This window comes from Chelonia mydas, chromosome 4 (assembly GCF_015237465.2).
Source record: "Chelonia mydas isolate rCheMyd1 chromosome 4, rCheMyd1.pri.v2, whole genome shotgun sequence".
In the NCBI taxonomy this organism is placed as follows: domain Eukaryota; kingdom Metazoa; phylum Chordata; order Testudines; family Cheloniidae; genus Chelonia; species Chelonia mydas.
In genome coordinates, this window is record NC_057852.1 from 129,015,202 (window position 1) to 129,034,137 (window position 18,936).

The following is an 18,936-nucleotide window of genomic DNA, read 5'->3' on the forward strand; positions in this document are numbered from 1 at the left end:
AGCGAGGGTCCTAAGCTAATGAGTAGGAAATGATGAGGAAAACGGGTGGGCCTCAGCCCTGCCCCTCAAAGGTGGTTAGAAACCTAAGTCATAGAATCATAGAATATCAGGGTTGGAAGGGACCTCAGGAGGTCATCTAGTCCAACCCCCTGCTCAAAGCAGGACCAATCCCCAATTAAATCATCCCAGCCAGGGCTTTGTCAAGCCTGACCTTAAAAACTTCTAAGGAAGGAGATTCTACCACCTCCCTAGGTAACACATTCCAGTGTTTCAGCACCCTCTTGGTGAAAAAGTTTTTCCTAATATCCAACCTAAACCTCCCCCACTGCAACTTGAGACCATTACTCCTTGTCCTGTCATCTTCTACCACTGAGAATAGTCTAGAACCATCCTCTCTGGAACCACCTCTCAGGTAGTTGAAAGCAGCTATCAAATCCCCCCTCATTCTTCTCTTCTGCAGACTAAACAATCCAAGTTCCCTCAGCCTCTCCTCATAAGTCATGTGTTCCAGACCCCTACTCATTTTTGTTGCCCTTCGCTGGACTCTCTCCAATTTATCCACATCCTTCTTGTAGTGTGGGGCCCAAAACTGGACACAGTACTCCAGATGAGGCCTCACCAATGTCAAATAGAGGGGAATGATCACGTCCCTCGATCTGCTCGCTATGCCCCTACTTATACATCCCAAAATGCCATTGGCCTTCTTGGCAACAAGGGCACACTGCTGACTCATATCCAGCTTCTCGTCCACTGTCACCCCTAGGTCCTTTTCCGCAGAACTGCTGCCTAGCCATTCGGTCCCTATTCTGTAGCTGTGCATTGGGTTCTTCCGTCCTAAGTGCAGGATCCTGCACTTATCCTTATTGAACCTCATCAGATTTCTTTTGGCCCAATCTTCCAATTTGTCTAGGTCCCTCTGTATCCTATCCCTCCCCTCCAGCGTATCTACCACTCCTCCTAGTTTAGTATCATCCGCAAATTTGCTGAGAGTGCAATCCACACCATCCTCCAGATCATTAAGGAAGATATTGAACAAAACCGGCCCCAGGACCGACCCCTGGGGCACTCCACTTGACACCGGCTGCCAACTAGACATGGAGCCATTGATCACTACCCGTTGAGCCCGACAATCTAGCCAACTTTCTACCCACCTTATAGTGCATTCATCCAGCCCATACTTCTTTAACTTGCTGACAAGAATACTGTGGGAGACCGTGTCAAAAGCTTTGCTAAAGTCAAGAAACAATACATCCACTGCTTTCCCTTCATCCACAGAACCAGTAATCTCATCATAGAAGGCGATTAGATTAGTCAGGCATGACCTTCCCTTGGTGAATCCATGCTGACTGTTCCTGATCACTTTCCTCTCATGTAAGTGCTTCAGGATTGATTCTTTGAGGACCTGCTCCATGATTTTTCTGGGGACTGAGGTGAGGCTGACTGGCCTGTAGTTCCCAGGATCCTCCTTCTTCCCTTTTTTAAAGATGGGCACTACATTAGCCTTTTTCCAGTCATCCGGGACTTCCCCCGTTCGCCACGAGTTTTCAAAGATAATGGCCAATGGCTCTGCAATCACAGCCGCCAATTCCTTTAGCACTCTCGGATGCAACTTGTCTGGCCCCATGGACTTGTGCACGTCCAGCTTTTCTAAATAGTCCCTAACCACCTCCTTCTCCACTGAGGGCTGGCCATCTACTCCCCATGCTGTGATGCCCAGCGCAGCAGTCTGGGAGCTGACCTTGTTTGTGAAGACAGAGGCAAAAAAAGCATTGAGTACATTAGCTTTTTCCACATCCTCTGTCACTAGGTTGCCTCCCTCAATCATTAAGGGGCCCCCACTTTCCTTGGCTTTCTTCTTGTTGCCAACATACCTGAAGAAACCCTTCTTGTTACTCTTGACATTTCTTGCTAGCTGCAGCTCCAGGTGCGATTTGGCCCTCCTGATTTCATTCCTACATGCCCGAGCAATATTTTTATACTCATCCCTGGTCATATGTCCAACCTTCCACTTCTTGTAAGCTTCTTTTTTATGTTTAAGATCTGCTAGGATTTCACCGTTAAGCCAAGCTGGTCGCCTGCCATATTTACTATTCTTTCGACTCATCGGGATGGTTTGTCCCTGTAACCTCAATAGGGATTCCTTGAAATACAGCCAGCTCTCCTGGACTCCTTTCCCCTTCATGTTAGTCCCCCAGGGGATCCTACCCATCCGTTCTCTGAGGGAGTCGAAGTCTGCTTTCCTGAAGTCCAGGGTCCGTATCCTGCTGCTTACCTTTCTTCCCTGCGTCAGGATCCTGAACTCAACCAACTCATGGTCACTGCCCCCCAGATTCCCATCCACTTTTGCTTCCCCCACTAATTCTACCCGGTTTGTGAGCAGCAGGTCAAGAAAAGCTCCCCCCCTAGTTGGCTCCTCTAGCACTTGCACCAGGAAATTGTCCCCTACGCTTTCCAAAAACTTCCTGGATTGTCTATGCACCGCTGTATTGCTCTCCCAGCAGATATCAGGAAAATTAAAGTTACCCATGAGAACCAGAGCGTGCGATCTAGTAGCTTCTGCGAGTTGCCGGAAGAAAGCCTCATCCACCTCATCCCCCTGGTCCGGTGGTCTGTAGCAGACTCCCACCACTACATCACTCTTGTTGCTCACACTTCTAAACTTAATCCACAGACACTCAGGTTTTTCTGCAGTTTCGTACCGGAGCTCTGAGCATTCATACTGCTCCCTTACATACAGTGCTACTCCCCCACCTTTTCTGCCCTGCCTGTCCTTCCTGAACAGTTTATAACCATCCATGACAGTACTCCAGTCATGTGAGTTATCCCACCAAGTCTCTGTTATTCCAGTCACGTCATAATTCCTTGACATCACCAGGACCTCCAGTTCTCCCTGCTTGTTTCCAAGGCTTTGTGCATTCGTATATAAGCACTTGAGATAACCTGCTGATCGCCCCTCATTCTCAATATGAGGCAGGAGCCCTCCCCTCACAGACGTTCCTGCCTGTGTTTCCTCCCGGTATCCCGCTTTCCCACTTACCTCAGGGCTTTGGTCTCCTTCCCCCGGTGAACCTAGTTTAAAGCCCTCCTCACTAGGTTAGCCAGCCTGCTCGCAAAGATGCTCTTCCCTCTCTTCGTAAGATGGAGCCCGTCTCTGCCCAGCACTCCTCCTTCATGGAACACCATCCCATGGTCAAAGAATCCAAAGCCTTCTCTCCGACACCACCTGCATAGCCATTCATGGACTTCCACGATTCGACGGTCCCTACCCAGGCCTTTTCCTTCCACAGGGAGGATGGACGAGAACACCACTTGCGCCTCAAACTCCTTTATCCTTCTTCCCAGAGCCACGTAGTCCGCAGTGATCCGCTCAAGGTCATTCTTGGCAGTATCGTTGGTGCCCATGTGGAGAAGCAGGAAGGGGTAGCGATCCGAGGGCTTGATGACTCTCGGCAGTCTCTCCGTCACATCGCGAATCTTAGCCCTTGGCAAGCAGCAGACTTCTCAGTTTTCCCGGTCAGGGCGGCAGATAGATGACTCAGTCCCCCGGAGGAGAGAGTCCCCGACCACCACCACCCGCCTCCTTCTCTTGGGAGTGGTGGTCGTGGAACCCCCAACCTCAGGACATCGCATCTCATGCCTTCCAACCAGCGGAGTTTCCTTCTGCTTTCTCCCCCCAGACGTATCATCTGGTCCACTCTTCGCAATGGTACCTGTGGAGAGAACATGAAAGCGGTTAGTTACCTGTGTCTGCGTTGCTGGAACCCGGACATTCCCCCTTCTTCTTCTGGAGGTCACATGTTGCCAAGCTTCTTCACTGGCCTCTTGGCTCCGCTGTGCAACCTGCTCTAAATCTTTAGAGCTTTGTGCCCGTAGAAGCATATCCTGTGCTGGCTGGAGGTGCCCATCTCTGCTTGCAATTCACAGCTGTCAACACCCATTCCTGGATTTGGACACCTCAGCCAGGTCAGCCCTTTCTCCTGAAAAACCAGAGAGAGTCCGAGTGATGGCTCACTCTATAATATCAAGAACCCTGTAGTTAAGACACTCACCTGGGATGTGGGAGACCTATTTTCAAATCCCTTCTCTGCCTGATTTGAAGGAGGGACTTGGGCTATAGGAAACGAAAGTTCAGGTGAGTTCCCTGAGCACCAAGCTATCGGGTATTGTGGGGCAGGTGTCCCTAAATCTCTCTTGTTGGAGCTGTCCACTTTGTGTAACTAATTAAAGAGGCATTGGGGCAGGACCTTGAACTTGGGTCTCCCCTGTTCCTGGTTGTGCCCTAACCAGTCTCTCTCTCTGGGTCAATGAATATTTAATTATTCACACAAGATGGAACAGTGTCAACAGTCTCTTTTAAACAACTTTTTCAAGGCTGCAGAGACTGGCATTGTAGCTGGGAGCTATTGTGGATTTGACAGACGGCTCTGGGGTGGTAGCTGTAAATTAAAGCAGACCCAGGGGCTGCTCTAACTTACATTGGGTGCTGAAGTAGCCCAGGCGTGGGCAGAATCTTAACTTTTTCCCCTCCCTGTGGGCTGCATCTCTCAGGAACCACAGCACAGACTCTGCCCCCTCATGTTTATAGGCTGAAAAGAAGCGTAAACAAAATGACAGGAAACCATCTGGATGTGCTCAGATTGAAATGTCCTTCTGTGGAGCTTGGATATCTGCTGCTCTGCCTCTGGAGACCCAAGTGAAATGTAAAGCTTCCCTTCCCTCCTCTTCTCCTGGTTTTTCTTTCCCTCTTCCCCATCCCCTCCTTCACCCCTCCTTGCTTTCTCTCGGATGCCTGCTGTCTGGGAGCAGCATGGTGCCTCAGTATTCATGGACTCTATTCTGCAATCCAGTGTTGCTTCTGGTCATCCACAAAGAGCTTGTCTTCCCTTCCTGCACCAATTTCTTCTTTACCATCAATTGTGTCAAATGTGCCGCACGGTCACTTAACTGAACCCCACACCCCGCCGCCCAAGGATTTAGCTCTGTGCTCTGAATTGTTAGACTCTCCTCCTCCTAGTGGTGATTCAGAGAAGGCGGCAAAAGCCTTTAGTTACCTCTCTGGGGCTGACGCTCATTGACCCTGCTGCAGGAGTAGCAGATTTTGTGTCGGGGAAGATGTTTTCATGAGCAAAGCTACAGAGCAGCCCAGGCAAGGTTTGTGTTGATCTGTATCACTGAGGGGGAGGTGGTAGCCTGGCTGACAACAGTATGTTGAGCTTCAACACTGTTGATTGTGAGGTGAAATCAGTTCTCTCTCCACTTCCACTGAAACGGCTGTAGCCTCACTGGAGAGACACTGCCAGGAATCCTGGAGTGTGAATCATCACAATCTGCCCCCGGAGTCTGAATGTATGAAAACCTTACAATTAAATCAATACCTAGAGATCATCAATACTGCGAGCAATACAGAGAATGGAAATATTTCAATATGCATCTTTGCATGGCTGATTGTGAGTATCAGTTACAATCTTATAATCCACGAGGTGGTGTGGGAGAGGGTGATATAGAGCCTGAGTTCATCGTGCTTCCCACAGTAATGATTTTGGTCACATTTCCTCTTTGCTGTGGAGGGGAGGATGCCTTGGAAAGAACTGCTCTTGTAAGGAATAGGAGAAGAAACTTTCCGTGCAGCCTGGTTATCCCCTAACTGCTACTGAAGAGTTTCTTGTATCTGAAGCAGCAGGGACGGCCACTGTTGGAGAGTGATATTAGATTAGATGGACCAGAGCTCAGGTATAGCGATGGGTGTGTTCCTCCCCCTGCTGCCCTAGCACCCATATCCCCACTGACTTCACCTATGCTGGCAACACCGGGACCCAGAATTCATCCATCGATGGCGGCACGGCTGGAAGCTGCAGTGTACAAATGGCTCGGCTGTTTTTACCACAGTGTGATGTGACCCTGCTCTGGGGGCACTGGTGAGGAATTCTGGATTCCATTTTTGCCAGTCCAGCCAGTATCAGCGAGTCCCAGCCCTGCGGAGGGGTTTGTGCTGGGAAAGGGGAGCTGCATCAGTGACTGTGCTTTGCTAGATAAGCAGCTGAGTCCTACAGGAGCTTTTAGTCCGAGGTGTTTGGATTAGTCTACTGCAGTGGTCACTGTGGGTGCTTTATAAAGCGGGAGAACAGTTCTCTGTCCGTTTTCTCGCCTCAGTAGAAAGGTGCTGGGATTGGAACCTGCTGTCAGTAGGAAGTTGGATGCAGCCCATAAGAGCAAATCCATGTTAGTGGTCGGGGAGCAACTGCTGAGTAAAGAGTGCTGAACCACAGGGTGGGAGGGAGGGAGCACCTGAAAGAACTCGAAATTCTGGAGTGAGGAGGGAGGGGACGCAAGTCTGACACGCCCAGGAGTCCCACTGCAGGGCAGTAGAAGCACCAAGACCAGGAAACTGCACAGGAAGCAGCTGAAATACTGTGAGTGAGAGTCTGAAGCTACACAGAGCAGGGAGGTTTTTGTGCTGGTCTGTATCACTGTGTGAGAGGGGAGCTGCTACCCTGCTGGCAGTAATAATCTCCAGCGTCATCCGCTTCCACCCGGCTGATTGTAAAAGTGAAGTCTGTGCCAGACCCACTGCCACTGAACCGGTCTGGGATCCCAGAGGGACGGCTGGAAGCGCTGTAGATAAGGCGCTTAGGAGCCTGTCCTGATTTCTGTTGGTACCAGGCCATCCAGCTGCTAACACTGGAACTGGCTTTGCAGTTGATGGTGACTCTGTCTCCTGGAGACACTGCCAGGGATTCTGGAGTCTGAGTCAGCACAATCTGCCCGCTGGAGTCTGGATGGGAGAAAAACAGTTAAAAGAAAAAGAAATATAAAATGACTCAAACTTTGTAATTTTTAACTAACTACAAAGCTGCATCTATAAGTGACTATCTTGTATCCCTCCTTCAATAACATTGTAAATGGCATTGGGAATGATTGCTTGAAAAGGAAATTCTGAGCATTTGCAGCCTGGTAAAATATTATAACTTTATTTTAAACTAATTTCCCCTGTTGTTGTTACCCTGAATGCAGAGGACGAGGAGCCAGAGTAGCTGAGTCTGGGAGCTCATCTTGATATGTCTCGAGTGGCAAACACCAAGCTCAGAAGCACAAAGTGTGAAGGAGGCATGTTTATATCTGCTCTGAACAGCTGAGAAGTGTCACTCGGGTGGAAATATGCAAAGCAGCGTCTCTGTGCAAATATCCATTCCCTCTGCAGACCCAGGGCGACGTACACCCCTCAGTCTGGTAACGCATCTCCTATTCCTTGCAGTGAGGGACGCCCAGATGGGTCGGCGAGAGGATGGTTTCTCTAATCAATGGGCCCAGAGTGTTCTGTAGATTTTCCTGATGAAGGAGTCCAGGACTGTGCTCAGTTAGTTCCTAAGCTCAGCAGTATCCAGTGTCTTTGTCACTAGTCACTTCTAATGGCTATGGCTTATTTAGATCCCGGTGTTCATTCAAAGAGCAGTTTCCTGTGTGGGTTGTTAGGAAGTTAGTTAATTAGTTCATCTCTTCACAGTGCTTTGAAAAATTACAGATCTGTTTAAGGGCTCAATATTGTTGTTTTAATGATATTATTGCCAAATTGCATGGTAACATCTGTCACTGAATATACATAGAGAATTAATTTGAAGAGTTAAATCTTGGTTGGTTGCAGTACTGCCCATGCCCTTCCTTCCTAAGGTCATTGAATGGGCCATTTACAGCTGTTTCCTCCAATTCCTCTCCTCCACCCCCATCAGATCTGCTTTCCACCTTTTCTACTCCACCAAAACTTCCTGGCCCAGTCTCCACGCCCATTCTTCTTGACTTCTTGGCTACATCTGACATTGTTGATCACACACATACACACTCTCTCTCTCTCACACACGCACACATGTCAAAGTCTTCTGCTTCTTTGGTGCTCATGATGTCACCCTGTCCTGGTTCTCCTCCTGTCTCAGTTTTTGTTCTGACAGCATCTAGTTTGGTTGGTCATTGTCTTCCCCTCTCCCATTCTGCCAACAAAACCTGCAGGCTTTCTCGTTGTCCTATTCTTATACAAGGGGTGAGTGTTTCCACAGGGTGGAGAGGATGGAACCCCATCCTGAGTGGGGCCTCTGAGTATTAAGTGGAGGCTAAATAATAAATCACATTACAGTGGGTGTCATTCACAGAAGGCACCTCAGCCCTCACTTGCCTTTATTGCCTCCCCAATGGAGTCATATACCATATGCCATAGCATAATTCAACCCTGCATAAGAGAGCCCACCGGGTCAGAAGAGCAACTGCCCAGTACTGAGTCCTGTCAGAGTGCTGATAAGGGGCCCATGTCATGGTTTATGAAGTAATTGTTACATTTTGCATCCCACCAATAGTACTAAATAGAGCTCATTGGAAAAGTCACATATTTCACAGGAAAAATGCCCTTTTGAAATGTTTTGATCAGATTAAGTTGGCTTTCCGTTCCTGTGATTTTGTTTTTTTACAATTAGAAATTAAATGAAAACATTCATTTATTTTTTTAATTAAAATGTTGTTATTTTGTTTTGGATTTTGGAAATTGTAATTCTTTGATTTTTTTTTCATTCTTGGTTTCTGAATTGTCTTTTGTATCCCCCTTTCCTCCCCCCATTGCCACATCCTCCGTGCTTTCTTTCTCTTTTAATTCTTACCTTTTTTCCCCACTGGACAGACGGAGGAGGAAAAGATGAAAAAACTGTGTAAGTGGTTAAAAACCCTTGTCACACTCTGTTACTCTTTTTGAACTGGGAACAGTTGGAAAAAATTATAAAGTGTCTGAAAGTAGTTTCCCCCACACTTATACACACTGTCTTACAGTTTTCCAACTTTTTCTAGTTGGAAAACTCTATAAAAATTTGAAAAATAGGTTTTCTTCAACATTACATTTTCCAACAAGATATTTTCATGGGAAAAAATACAACCAACCATATAATTAAACTCAAAGTTCTCTTTCCTGGTCTAAGATTTTAATGGCTTCCACCCCACACACTTGATGTAAACATTCTCTGTTCTTAACTTAAATATGTAGGAAAAATTGCAGGCTATAAAAGCTGCTTTTCTCGCTAAACTCCCTTCTTCAGTCCATCTGTGTATCAATCACAGGGTTTTCTATAGCATCCATCAGCCTTTATTAAATATTAACTAAAGAAGGTGGCAGTCAAACTATTTTGCTTGTAGTAACGAAGTAGTTTCTTGAATGAATGAGAAGACCATTTCCACAACCAAACACAGAGAGACACAGATAAAATAGAAGTGAGGAGAAAGGAAAAGGAAACAAAGAATTAGATGCTCTGTTGTATAGTTAGCTGCTAGGTGGGTAAAGATTGAAGGCCCAAATTGCAGCTGTTTCCTCAGGCAAGCAGTAACTCAGAGGTCAAGATGGAAGGCTGGATTGGAGGAGAGGTCGAGATGATGGATAAAGTTTCCTTCTTTCTCGCAAAGTGTAGAGGAGCCAACATCAGAGGAGCAGGCAAAAAAGAATTCCAGGAGCATTCAAGTGAGATTGTTAAACCCAGGAAACACTATGGCCTGAGCTTGAATAGGCTTTCCACCCATTAGAGCCATAATGTGAGTGGACCATAAAGAAAAGAATAAAAGGCAGGGGTGGGAAACAAAGCAAAAGAGAGCCCTACCCTGCCTCTTTTGGGTTACTGTGGATCATACACTTTTTTGTTTCATGGAAAGCTACCTTGACTTTCCTTTCCAGATTTTCTATAGTCTTTTTAACCCAAACAAATTAACCTCCTAAACAAAGTAGCATTGAGCACAGTCTCAGGACATGTTAGAATGTCCCGGTTCTCCAAGGGGATGCTCCTGCAGACATCATGTTTTTCTTGTTGTTAGATCGATTAAGAGTGACAGGGCCTCTTAGAATTCCAGCTCACAATTCAATAGTTCACAAGGCCTCAGCTTCAACTGTCTTTTTTCCACACAAGGCCAAGTCTCTTGCTTCTATTGTCATTTCAGCCGCTCAGGAACAGCTCCTACTGTCTCTGCCTGTGTCTACCAATGTGCCAACAAGACCTCCTGGTCAACATTAGCAAAGGCTTGAATGTAAAAGGGTACCACGGGAGCTATGGTTAGGATTATAGTGAGCACGTCTTCCACTTGGGGGCTACTATTTTAACATGTGTTGCTTTGGGAGAAAATGTTGAAACCCGGATTCTAAATCCATATTTAGGCACCTTAATAAAAAGGGCCTGATTTTCAGATGGGTCGGGCACCTTCATTCCCCATTGATTTTAGTACAATTTCAGCATTTCTGAAAATCAAGCCACTTTTTTAGGTGCTTCCAAATAGATGTAGTAGGCTAACTTTAGGCAGCCCAGGTATGCAAATGTTGGTTAAGTGTGTTCAATAGGAATGGGTAAGCTAGAAAACACGTCTTCCTCTTATGACTTAGGTTCCTATGAAATTTTCCCCTCTAGTGCAAAGGAGAATTAATCTTTCATTTGAGTGATTCCTTTAATAGGTGTATTTATTTTATTTCTGTACATGCTGTTAATAGCGACACCATCTACCTATCTACGCTGAAGCGTCGTATTGTTGGCATTAACCGACGTAGAACTCCTGCTGACCAGTTAAGGTTGAATGCAAAGAACAATAGCAGAAGCAAATGGAAAACCCTCATTAGTCTGTCCACTCCATCCTCCATTCTGGAGTGTTTCCTACCGCACATGGACTGTGCTTTTGCTTGCAGCCACCCTTGCCATGCCCAGCAGCCAGCAGAGGGGTCTCTTGCTATGCAGAGTCAAGCCCTCTGCATATCGTTCTAGGCACAGAGCAGTGAGCTGGACTGAAACAGCCGTCCTGACACTGGACGTCTCTGCAGGAAGCAGCTGTTCCTCTAGAATCACAGGAACTGAAGAGACCAGGGAGGTTTTCCTACGGGCTGTGAGAGGGAAGCTGACACTTTCTTGATGATAATCTCCGTCATCTGCTTCAACCACACTGATAATGAGACTGTAAATCGATGTAACCGTTCCCTGAGTGACTGCCCCTGAACCAGGCTGGGACCCCAAAGGGAAGGGTAGAGCCAGAATAATAGGAAGGGGAGCCTGTCCTGGTTTCTGCAGGTACCAGACTATATAAGTGCTCACACTTGCACTGGCTTTGCAATTGATTGTGACTCTTTCTTCCGGAGCCTTGGTCACCACAATGTCCTAACTGGAGTTTTGATGAAAAATAAGATAAGGAACTAGATCTAGATGAAAATAAAAATAAGATGTATTGTTTTATCATCTGTCTCCTTACATTACTCAACAGGCTTTTACGTTGTATTTACATAGTTTTATTAATTTAACGTAAAATTAAAGTAATGTCTAAGCTAGGTGGGTATATATAATACCAAAGTGATGACACTGGGTGGAGATGAAGCATAAAAAAATATACGGCAGCATTTCTAGATCTGCTTTGTTCAAGCCAATATCCTCTTGTTCTGCCCCTTTACCCTGGATCCTGAGCACTAACAACCAGAGGAGCTGAGGCTGTGAGATCCTTTTGTTCTGTTGGAGCTGTCCAGTGCTGATCAATTAAGTGGTAAATGTAAAATGTATGCAGTGTCGTTGTCGCTGGGTGGGTCCCAGGATATTGGCGAGACAAGATGGGTGAGGTAATATCTCTTATTGGACCAACTACTGTTGGTGAGAAAGACAAGGTTTTGAGCTACACCGAGTTCTTCCTTAGGTCTGAGAAAGGTATCTGTGGTGGGGCATGTGTTTAGTCTCTTAGAGAGTATGGATGATTCAGCTTCAGTGTGGGGTAGTCTCGATAAATTGATGATGATTGGGTGTCGTGCAGTGTTCATTTGGTGGGTACTGGCGCCATGGTTTCTCCCAGACGTGGTGTTCTGTGGGTTGTGGACTAGGTGTAGTTGGTTCCACTTGTTTTTGTGTTGAATGGCTGTCATCAGGTTTGCGTTTCTTTGATAGTTACCTTTCCCAGAGCTGAGGAAGAGCCCTGTGTAATCCTGAAAGCTTGTCTCTCTCCCCAGCAGAAGTTGGTCCAATAACAGGGGTTATCTTACCAACCTTGTCTCTCTAAGCGTAAAATGTAATATTTATAGCTGCCAAGAGCATGAGGGGAATTGGAATCAGAAGGAGAGATACAAAGCATCTTGTCTCAGCCCCTGGGTCACAGACTGCAGACAGTAGGGATTTGAGAATTAATTTCTTAGCAGCATTTCACAAATGTTTTCCTCTACTATGTGGATTCGTTTAGCAAGTGTCATCTACCTCAGATCATTCATGCCATGATGGTTCTGAGCAGGGTGCAGCCTTATGTAGATAACGCTTGGAAATGACATCAGCATATTGGAGGAAAGCATTTTGTGTGTCCTGTTTGTCTAAAGCACTGCATTAGGGTCAGTTTGGTTTTCTTTCCTGTTTGGAGAAGGCCTTGAGCAGATTCCTTTTCGGGATAATTGGAAACAACACTGTGGGAAGTGCGAGAACTGGGTTTGTCACGTCTGAAGAACTGAAGTAGCCAGGAGCTTGGAGACTTGACAACCCGCTATCTGCAGGGGCTGGGCTGGTGAGCGGAGGGAGACTGAAATCACTGGAGTGCAGTATGAGCAGCCCTGCCTGCTCTCGTGCCACTCTGGGTGTGAATCTCCCACAGTGCAGTGGGCGGTGATTTCCAGTCTCTCCGTGGAAGGCCCATGGGGGACAGGATTTCTAGCTAGCTCCTCATCTTGGGAAGCATTCCTGCCCGCCACAGCACAGTGATCTCAAACCCTGGCACGGACAGTTAGGGGATGGGTAAGCGGGTGCATAGCTCGGTCCAGAGCCGGAGAGAGGGACAGGTGTATTTGCTGCCCTGAGGCAGAGCGTGTTTGGGTGGCAGGGTCTGAGCGTCTGCCCCCGGGGCGAGGAGTTGGTTTATGCCCCTGGAGAGCCAGAGACAGTGAGGCGGAGGCGCGTGTCCGGCAGCATGGCCAGCACCATGCCACTCAGCCGCACGCGGGGCAGCAGCTGCTGTACTAGTTTCACAGCCGGTCGGTGAGACCGAGCAGGGCGCAGGGATGGCAGCAGGCTGGACTCCACTGGCCCTGCCGTGACCAGACAGGCCAATGATGTGGCATTTGTAAGGGCAGCAGGGGACAGAGGCAGCCGTTGAGTTGACCCAGGCTGTGCGGTGAGCTGTGGCTCAGGATGCTGTGGGGGCTGCAGCACACCTCTGGGCAGGGGCCGTGGGGGAATCCCAGCGGCAGTGAGAGCCCAGCCTTAAAGAGCCACGCACGTCTGTAGCCAACGGGCGAATCACCAGGCACATTGCTGTCTCTGTGATGTCATATGGGGAATTGAGCTAAACCAAATTGAGGCCACTTTAATTCCAAATGAGAGTGTCCACACAGGAGCTTACAGCCATTTCCCTACTCCACTTTAAATTGGCTGCTTCACCTTCAGTTAATTTGGATTAATTTTCCAGAGTGTCCACATGTAGACAAGCCCTCAGCTGTTTAGGGCTAAGAGTTTAAGGGAGATTTCCAGCCAGCCCTTGCACAGTGGTGAGCAACACCATTGATTGCTCTATTATTCCTGCAATTTTGAGCATAAAATACACATCTGTGAAGAGATTACACACACACACCAGTGTGCCTGCATTTCTCCTTGATCAGACAGAATTGCTGAGTTCCTGCTGATTTATTCCTTACACCACTTGGAGTGAGAGTTAAGTTGCCCCTCTTGGGGGTTCTGATAACCCCGGGTAACAGGAGCTGTATGATCACCAGGCCTAAGAGGGAGAGCTGAGCTCCCAGGTCTCTCAGGGGAGGCAGGTGGCCAAGGTAAGAGGATGGAGGGTTGGAATGAGGCCAGTGGAGAGCTCTCATGCTGGTTAGGAAGCACACAAGGAGCATGAAGGGCAGGAATCTGAGGTGAGCTGGTTGTGTGAGATTTATTTCACCAGCAATGGGAGCTGTCACTTCTCAATGTGGCTAAAGGTTTGTGTTGTTTTATCCATTGATTTTTCCAATGAGCCTCTCAGTATCTCATTAACCCTCTGAGCCATCAAAGAAATGAACACCTGTCATTAATAAATACATCAATGTGTCATCCCGGGTGAACTGACAGGGCATGGCCAGGAGTCTCTTCAGCTCGAGGTGAACAGAAATGTCCCTTAGACTTTGTTCTGTGCTGGGTGAACAGATCTGACTGGGTGGCTGATAGAGAGGAGTCAAGGAATGAATCCATGGTTCCCAGACTTCAGCTGCCCTGATATGGAGACAGGTGAGAGCAAGCAGCTGTTACACTGTATGAACGTAACTGATAGCCAGAGCAGGGAGGATTTTGTATTGTCCTGTATGACTGTGTGAAAAGGGTGCCATAAATATGTAGACAATGATAATCTCCTTCATCTTCAGATTGAACGGTGCTGATTGTGATACTGTAATCAGCAACACTGCTCCCAGCCTGACTGCCACTGAACTAGGCTGGGACCCCAGGCAGCAAGGTGGAGGCACTATATATAGGACCCCAGGAGCTTGTCCTCGTTTCTGTTGGTACCAGGTTTGTAGGCCCATAATGCTGGAACTGCCACAGATTCTGGTTCCGAGTCAGCAGAATGTCCCCGCTGACGAATACAAACAAAATTATTAACTATAGATGCTCTAGTGTTTTCACACCTTAGTTTTTGTGTGTATTGTATTGTATTTTCTGAATTAAATGAAAAAACACTGAGTGGATTCCAACATGCACCTAAATAAGAGCAAAGGACTCTCCTGTTGTGATTCAGAAAACCCAGTCTGTGCATCTTCTAGATTTTGGGCTGATTCTTACCCTGGATCCAGAGCAGTCAGGAGCAGATAAGCTGAGCTTGTGAGATCATCTTCATTTGTCTGTCCTGACCAGAAGTTGTCAATAAACCACAAAGAGTGAAGTGAAACCTTTATAAGGGCTCCAAGCAGCAGGGAAGGGTCAGTGGGTTGCATATAAGGAAAACATCTATTCTTAGCCCCTGATATGGAGTCAGAGCTCCAGCTACTGGAAATCAGTGTAGCTGCCCTGATGTCAGTGGATCTATGGAGATTTATACCTGCTGAGGAGCTGGGTCATGGGGGATAGATTGGTTTGTGCTATTCCAGAGAGTGTATTTCTGTATGAATGTGTTACAAACTCTGCCATTTATTCCCCCTCCCCGCCACTTTACCCATCTCCTTTTGGCTTCTTGCTCCTGATTTTAGACTCTTTGCTCTGCCCAAGCTGATAGCATGGAGACGGCATCTATACCACCTCTTCGCCCACTTTTACCCTTTATTCAGGCTCTCCCATCAGCCTCGAACTCTCCCTGCCCACCCAACAACAAACCCCACATCTCTTCCTTTGTGTCCCTTGTCCAAACCCCACTTCGTCAAGCCCCCGTACACTATCATTCTAATTCCATTGAAAGAATTGGTGTTAACCAAGAAGAAACTCGCAACCTATGGGACACGTGCACTAGACTCATAAGTAACCATATAATCCTTCCCGTCACCTTGCCCCTTCCCCATCCCTTTCCTGTGTTGTCTCCTCTTTGTTGTTCAAGTGCTTTAGGCCCCTATCCTGTAAGCATGTGTACCATGTGTACATGGGGAGAGCCACTGAATTCCAGGCATAGGATACTGATGGACTCAGTGGGACCTCACGCATGCAGAAAGTGGTGTTGTCAACTCTTACAATTGAATTCGGACTCCCATGTCATGTGACGGTTTATTTAAAGCCTCCCAACTCCTGGAGCCACACTGATTGCACTGAAAAGCTTGACCCAAGTGTGCCCAGAATGCTCCAAACCAAAAGACAAATGAAATCACTGAAATGATTTTTGTTTTGTTTTTTAATCTCATGATTTCTGAATGTTTATGGTTGGCAATACTCATACATTAGTGACATATAAAAGTGTTAGCAGGATCGGGGACTGTCAGCTCTTCAGAGCAGGGTTCCTGTCTGCGTTTGTTTAGTGAAGTGCAAAGCACATCCAACAGTAACGCTACATGGCTTTCTGTGTTGGGCATTTCAGATGGTCCCGTCTCTGCTGGAGGAGTGACACGTTTGTGTGATGCCATCTGCTGGCAATAGGGGGGATATTCAGTACTATGATTTCTTTAACTTCTATCCCTGTTGCAAAGTGAGTCTATGGATGTGTGTGAAGAGGTGGAAATGGGAATACACCAGTTGCCAGTGAAACTAAAATAGAATTTAACCCTGTTGATCCTGTCACTTTTCATAATGCAACATTTGTTTCTTTTTTTACTCCAAAATCTCCTTCTTCCCCTAGTTTCTCTCGTCCTTCCCTTTTCCTTCTGTCTCTTCTCCTTGTGTCTTCTCTGTTCCACTGTCACACAGCTCTACGCCCAGCCCAAGCATTGTATTATCCACCCCATGCACACTGCTCACCTTCTAGTCCCCTTTCTACCCACACAGCCTTCCATGCAGACCTCTCTCTCTCTCTCTCTCTCTTTTCTTCCCCTCATCGCCTCCCAGCTCCCTGGCAGTTCCTGAGAGGTGCAGACAGCCCTCAGCAATCTTTGATTCGATCGACCCCTGAAGTCACTCAGTGCCTCAGAGGAGCCCCTCAGCCCTTTGCAGCATTGGCCCTGCTTGACCATAAAATAATGGGAGTGCAACTTGTCTCTGGGGTCATGGTGGAAACCACCTGGGCATAAATAAACGTCATCCGCGTGGCTGAGGTTTTGTATCTATTACTGTTGCTGAGCTGGTAACACCCAAACAAACATCACCCTGATCCGGCTGGCACAGTCTGAACTGCGGGTGGGGAGGGGCAGCAGTTACACTGACAGTGTGATTGTCTTCACAGAAATCTGCATTGGCAGACACCCAGAGCAGGGAGGTTTTTGTATTGGTCTGTATCACTGTGAGAGGTGTGCTACCCCACTGAAAACAATAGTAATCTGCTGTATCATCGGCTTCAACGCTGCTGATTGTGAGAGTGTAAACAGTGCCAGACCCACTGCCACTGAACCGGGCTGGGACCCCGGAGGCAAGGGAGGATGCTTGATAGATAAGAAGTTTAGGAGCTTGTCTGGGTTTCTGTTGGTACCAGGATACATAGTTACTGCTGATGCTAGAACTGGCTGTACATCTGATGGTGACTTTTTCTCCTGGAGACACTGAGAAGGATTCTGGAGACTGAGTCATAGTGACCTGCCCATAGGAGTCTGCATTAAAGATGAAATATAAATAAATACAGAGAAAAGGTCATTGATAGTGAGGAACAATAAATAAGTGATATTTGCATCTTTAGACAATGGTATGAAATGTATCACATAATACAAGATGTTCACAATCGTATTCAAGCCATATTTTTGTTGAATTACATATTTAATAGCCAATCTAGCAACAACGTTTTGAATTTTTAAAATTTAAATGTATCATTATACTTTTAAGCCAGTGCCGTCCAGTTCTGATTCTTACCCGGAATCCACAGTACCAGTAACCAGAAGAGCTGAGCCTGGGAGAACATCTTGATATGTCTGAGCTGGCAGGTGCTGCTCAATAAACGGCGGAGAGTGGGGCAAAACCTTTTATAGCCCTTCAGAGCAACAGGACAGCATCACTGGGGAGTTCACATGCAAAGCAGCCCAAGTGTGTGGGATCCTAGCCTCCCTGCTCTGACTAGACATAGAGCTGGTTTCTGTGCATCATCACAGTGTGTGAGGTCACTCGCCCTCCAGAAGGGAAGGATGCTCTTGTGGGTCAGGCACAGGAGACCTGGGGTCTGGGTCTGCTTCTGCCAATCTCTGACCTTTAGCTTATCATTGTGGGCGGGATCTTGTGAAGTACTGGGCGCTCTCAACTCCCATTGAAATCCATGGGATGACCTAAATGAACAAGGACTGCAGGATCTGACCCTATACACCCAGTCCTTCCCCCACTGATGTCAAAGGCAAAACTCTCGTTAATTTCAGCGGCAGTGGAATAGGTCCTTATATCTCTCTGAGCCTCATCTTCCCGTGTGCAATATGGGGAAGGTGGTACCCACAGGACATGCCACTGAGGGGTGCTGGGATATCACTGATCAGTGTTTGTAAAGTGCTTGGAGATCACCAGGTAAATGGTGCTGGATTATTAGTGCAGAGGGTGTTCATGGTGATATTGGCCTTTTATATAAGACAGTAAGGTGGGCAAGTCTTGTGATACGTAGGTTTTGGGTTGTTTTTCTTTTTAAGTCCTAACTCCTGGGGTCAAGTGATAAGGTGAGAAACTCAGCTTTTTTTTTTTTAAAAGAGAGTTTCCGGTCCACTGGGTTGTGGAGCTAAGTCTGAAAAAGGGAAATCCTGAAGACAAGTCAAAAGAAGCCATAATTTAGTATTTATAACAATCTTGTAATGTGTTGGGCCCTGACTTGTGATTTGTGAATGGCTGGGCCGGCAATGCAGCATTCAGGGATGTTTCCTGTTATCCCACTGCACTGACTATGTCTGAGTCCTGGCAGACAGTGACTCTAGACAAGCTCAGTTCTCTAGCTCAGAGTTATTTGTTACATTCGCCTTATTTATTTGTGTTACCATCGCATCTAGGAGCCCTTGACATGCCCTGGAACCCCATTGTGCTAGGCGCTGTGCAAACACAGTACGACAAAATGGCCTCTGCCCCAAGAAGGTGACAATCTAAGAATAAGACAAAAGACAACAGATGGCTCCAGGCAGATGGGGGACTACAAGGAAATGATGAGACAATACTGGTCAGCATGCCAGGCAGTGGTCTCAGCACAACAGCAGCCTGACTGTTGTTGAGTTGTGTGTAGCTCTCATGTCAAAGGAGACATTTCTGGAGGGATTTGAAGGAGAACAATGCAAAAGTTTTGCAGATGTTCATAGGAAGCTCCTGCCAAGTGCGCGGGGCAGCATGGGAGAAAACATGAAGATGCTTGTTTGCAAATTAAACAAGTGGGTGATGAAGGGTGGCATCTTGGGCTGATGGGAGATGGGAACTGACGTCCCAATAATGACTGAGA

At 47.1% G+C, this 18,936-nt stretch overlaps 1 gene segment (V, D, J or C); it reads right to left on the reverse strand.

Moving 5' to 3' along the window:
* Positions 1-6,464: 6,464 nt before the first annotated feature.
* Positions 6,465-7,067, reverse strand: LOC119566175. The segment is given in 2 exon segments: positions 6,465-6,772; positions 7,001-7,067. Coding segments are annotated over 2 exon segments (357 nt in total).
* Between the last annotated feature and the right edge of the window lie 11,869 nt (positions 7,068-18,936).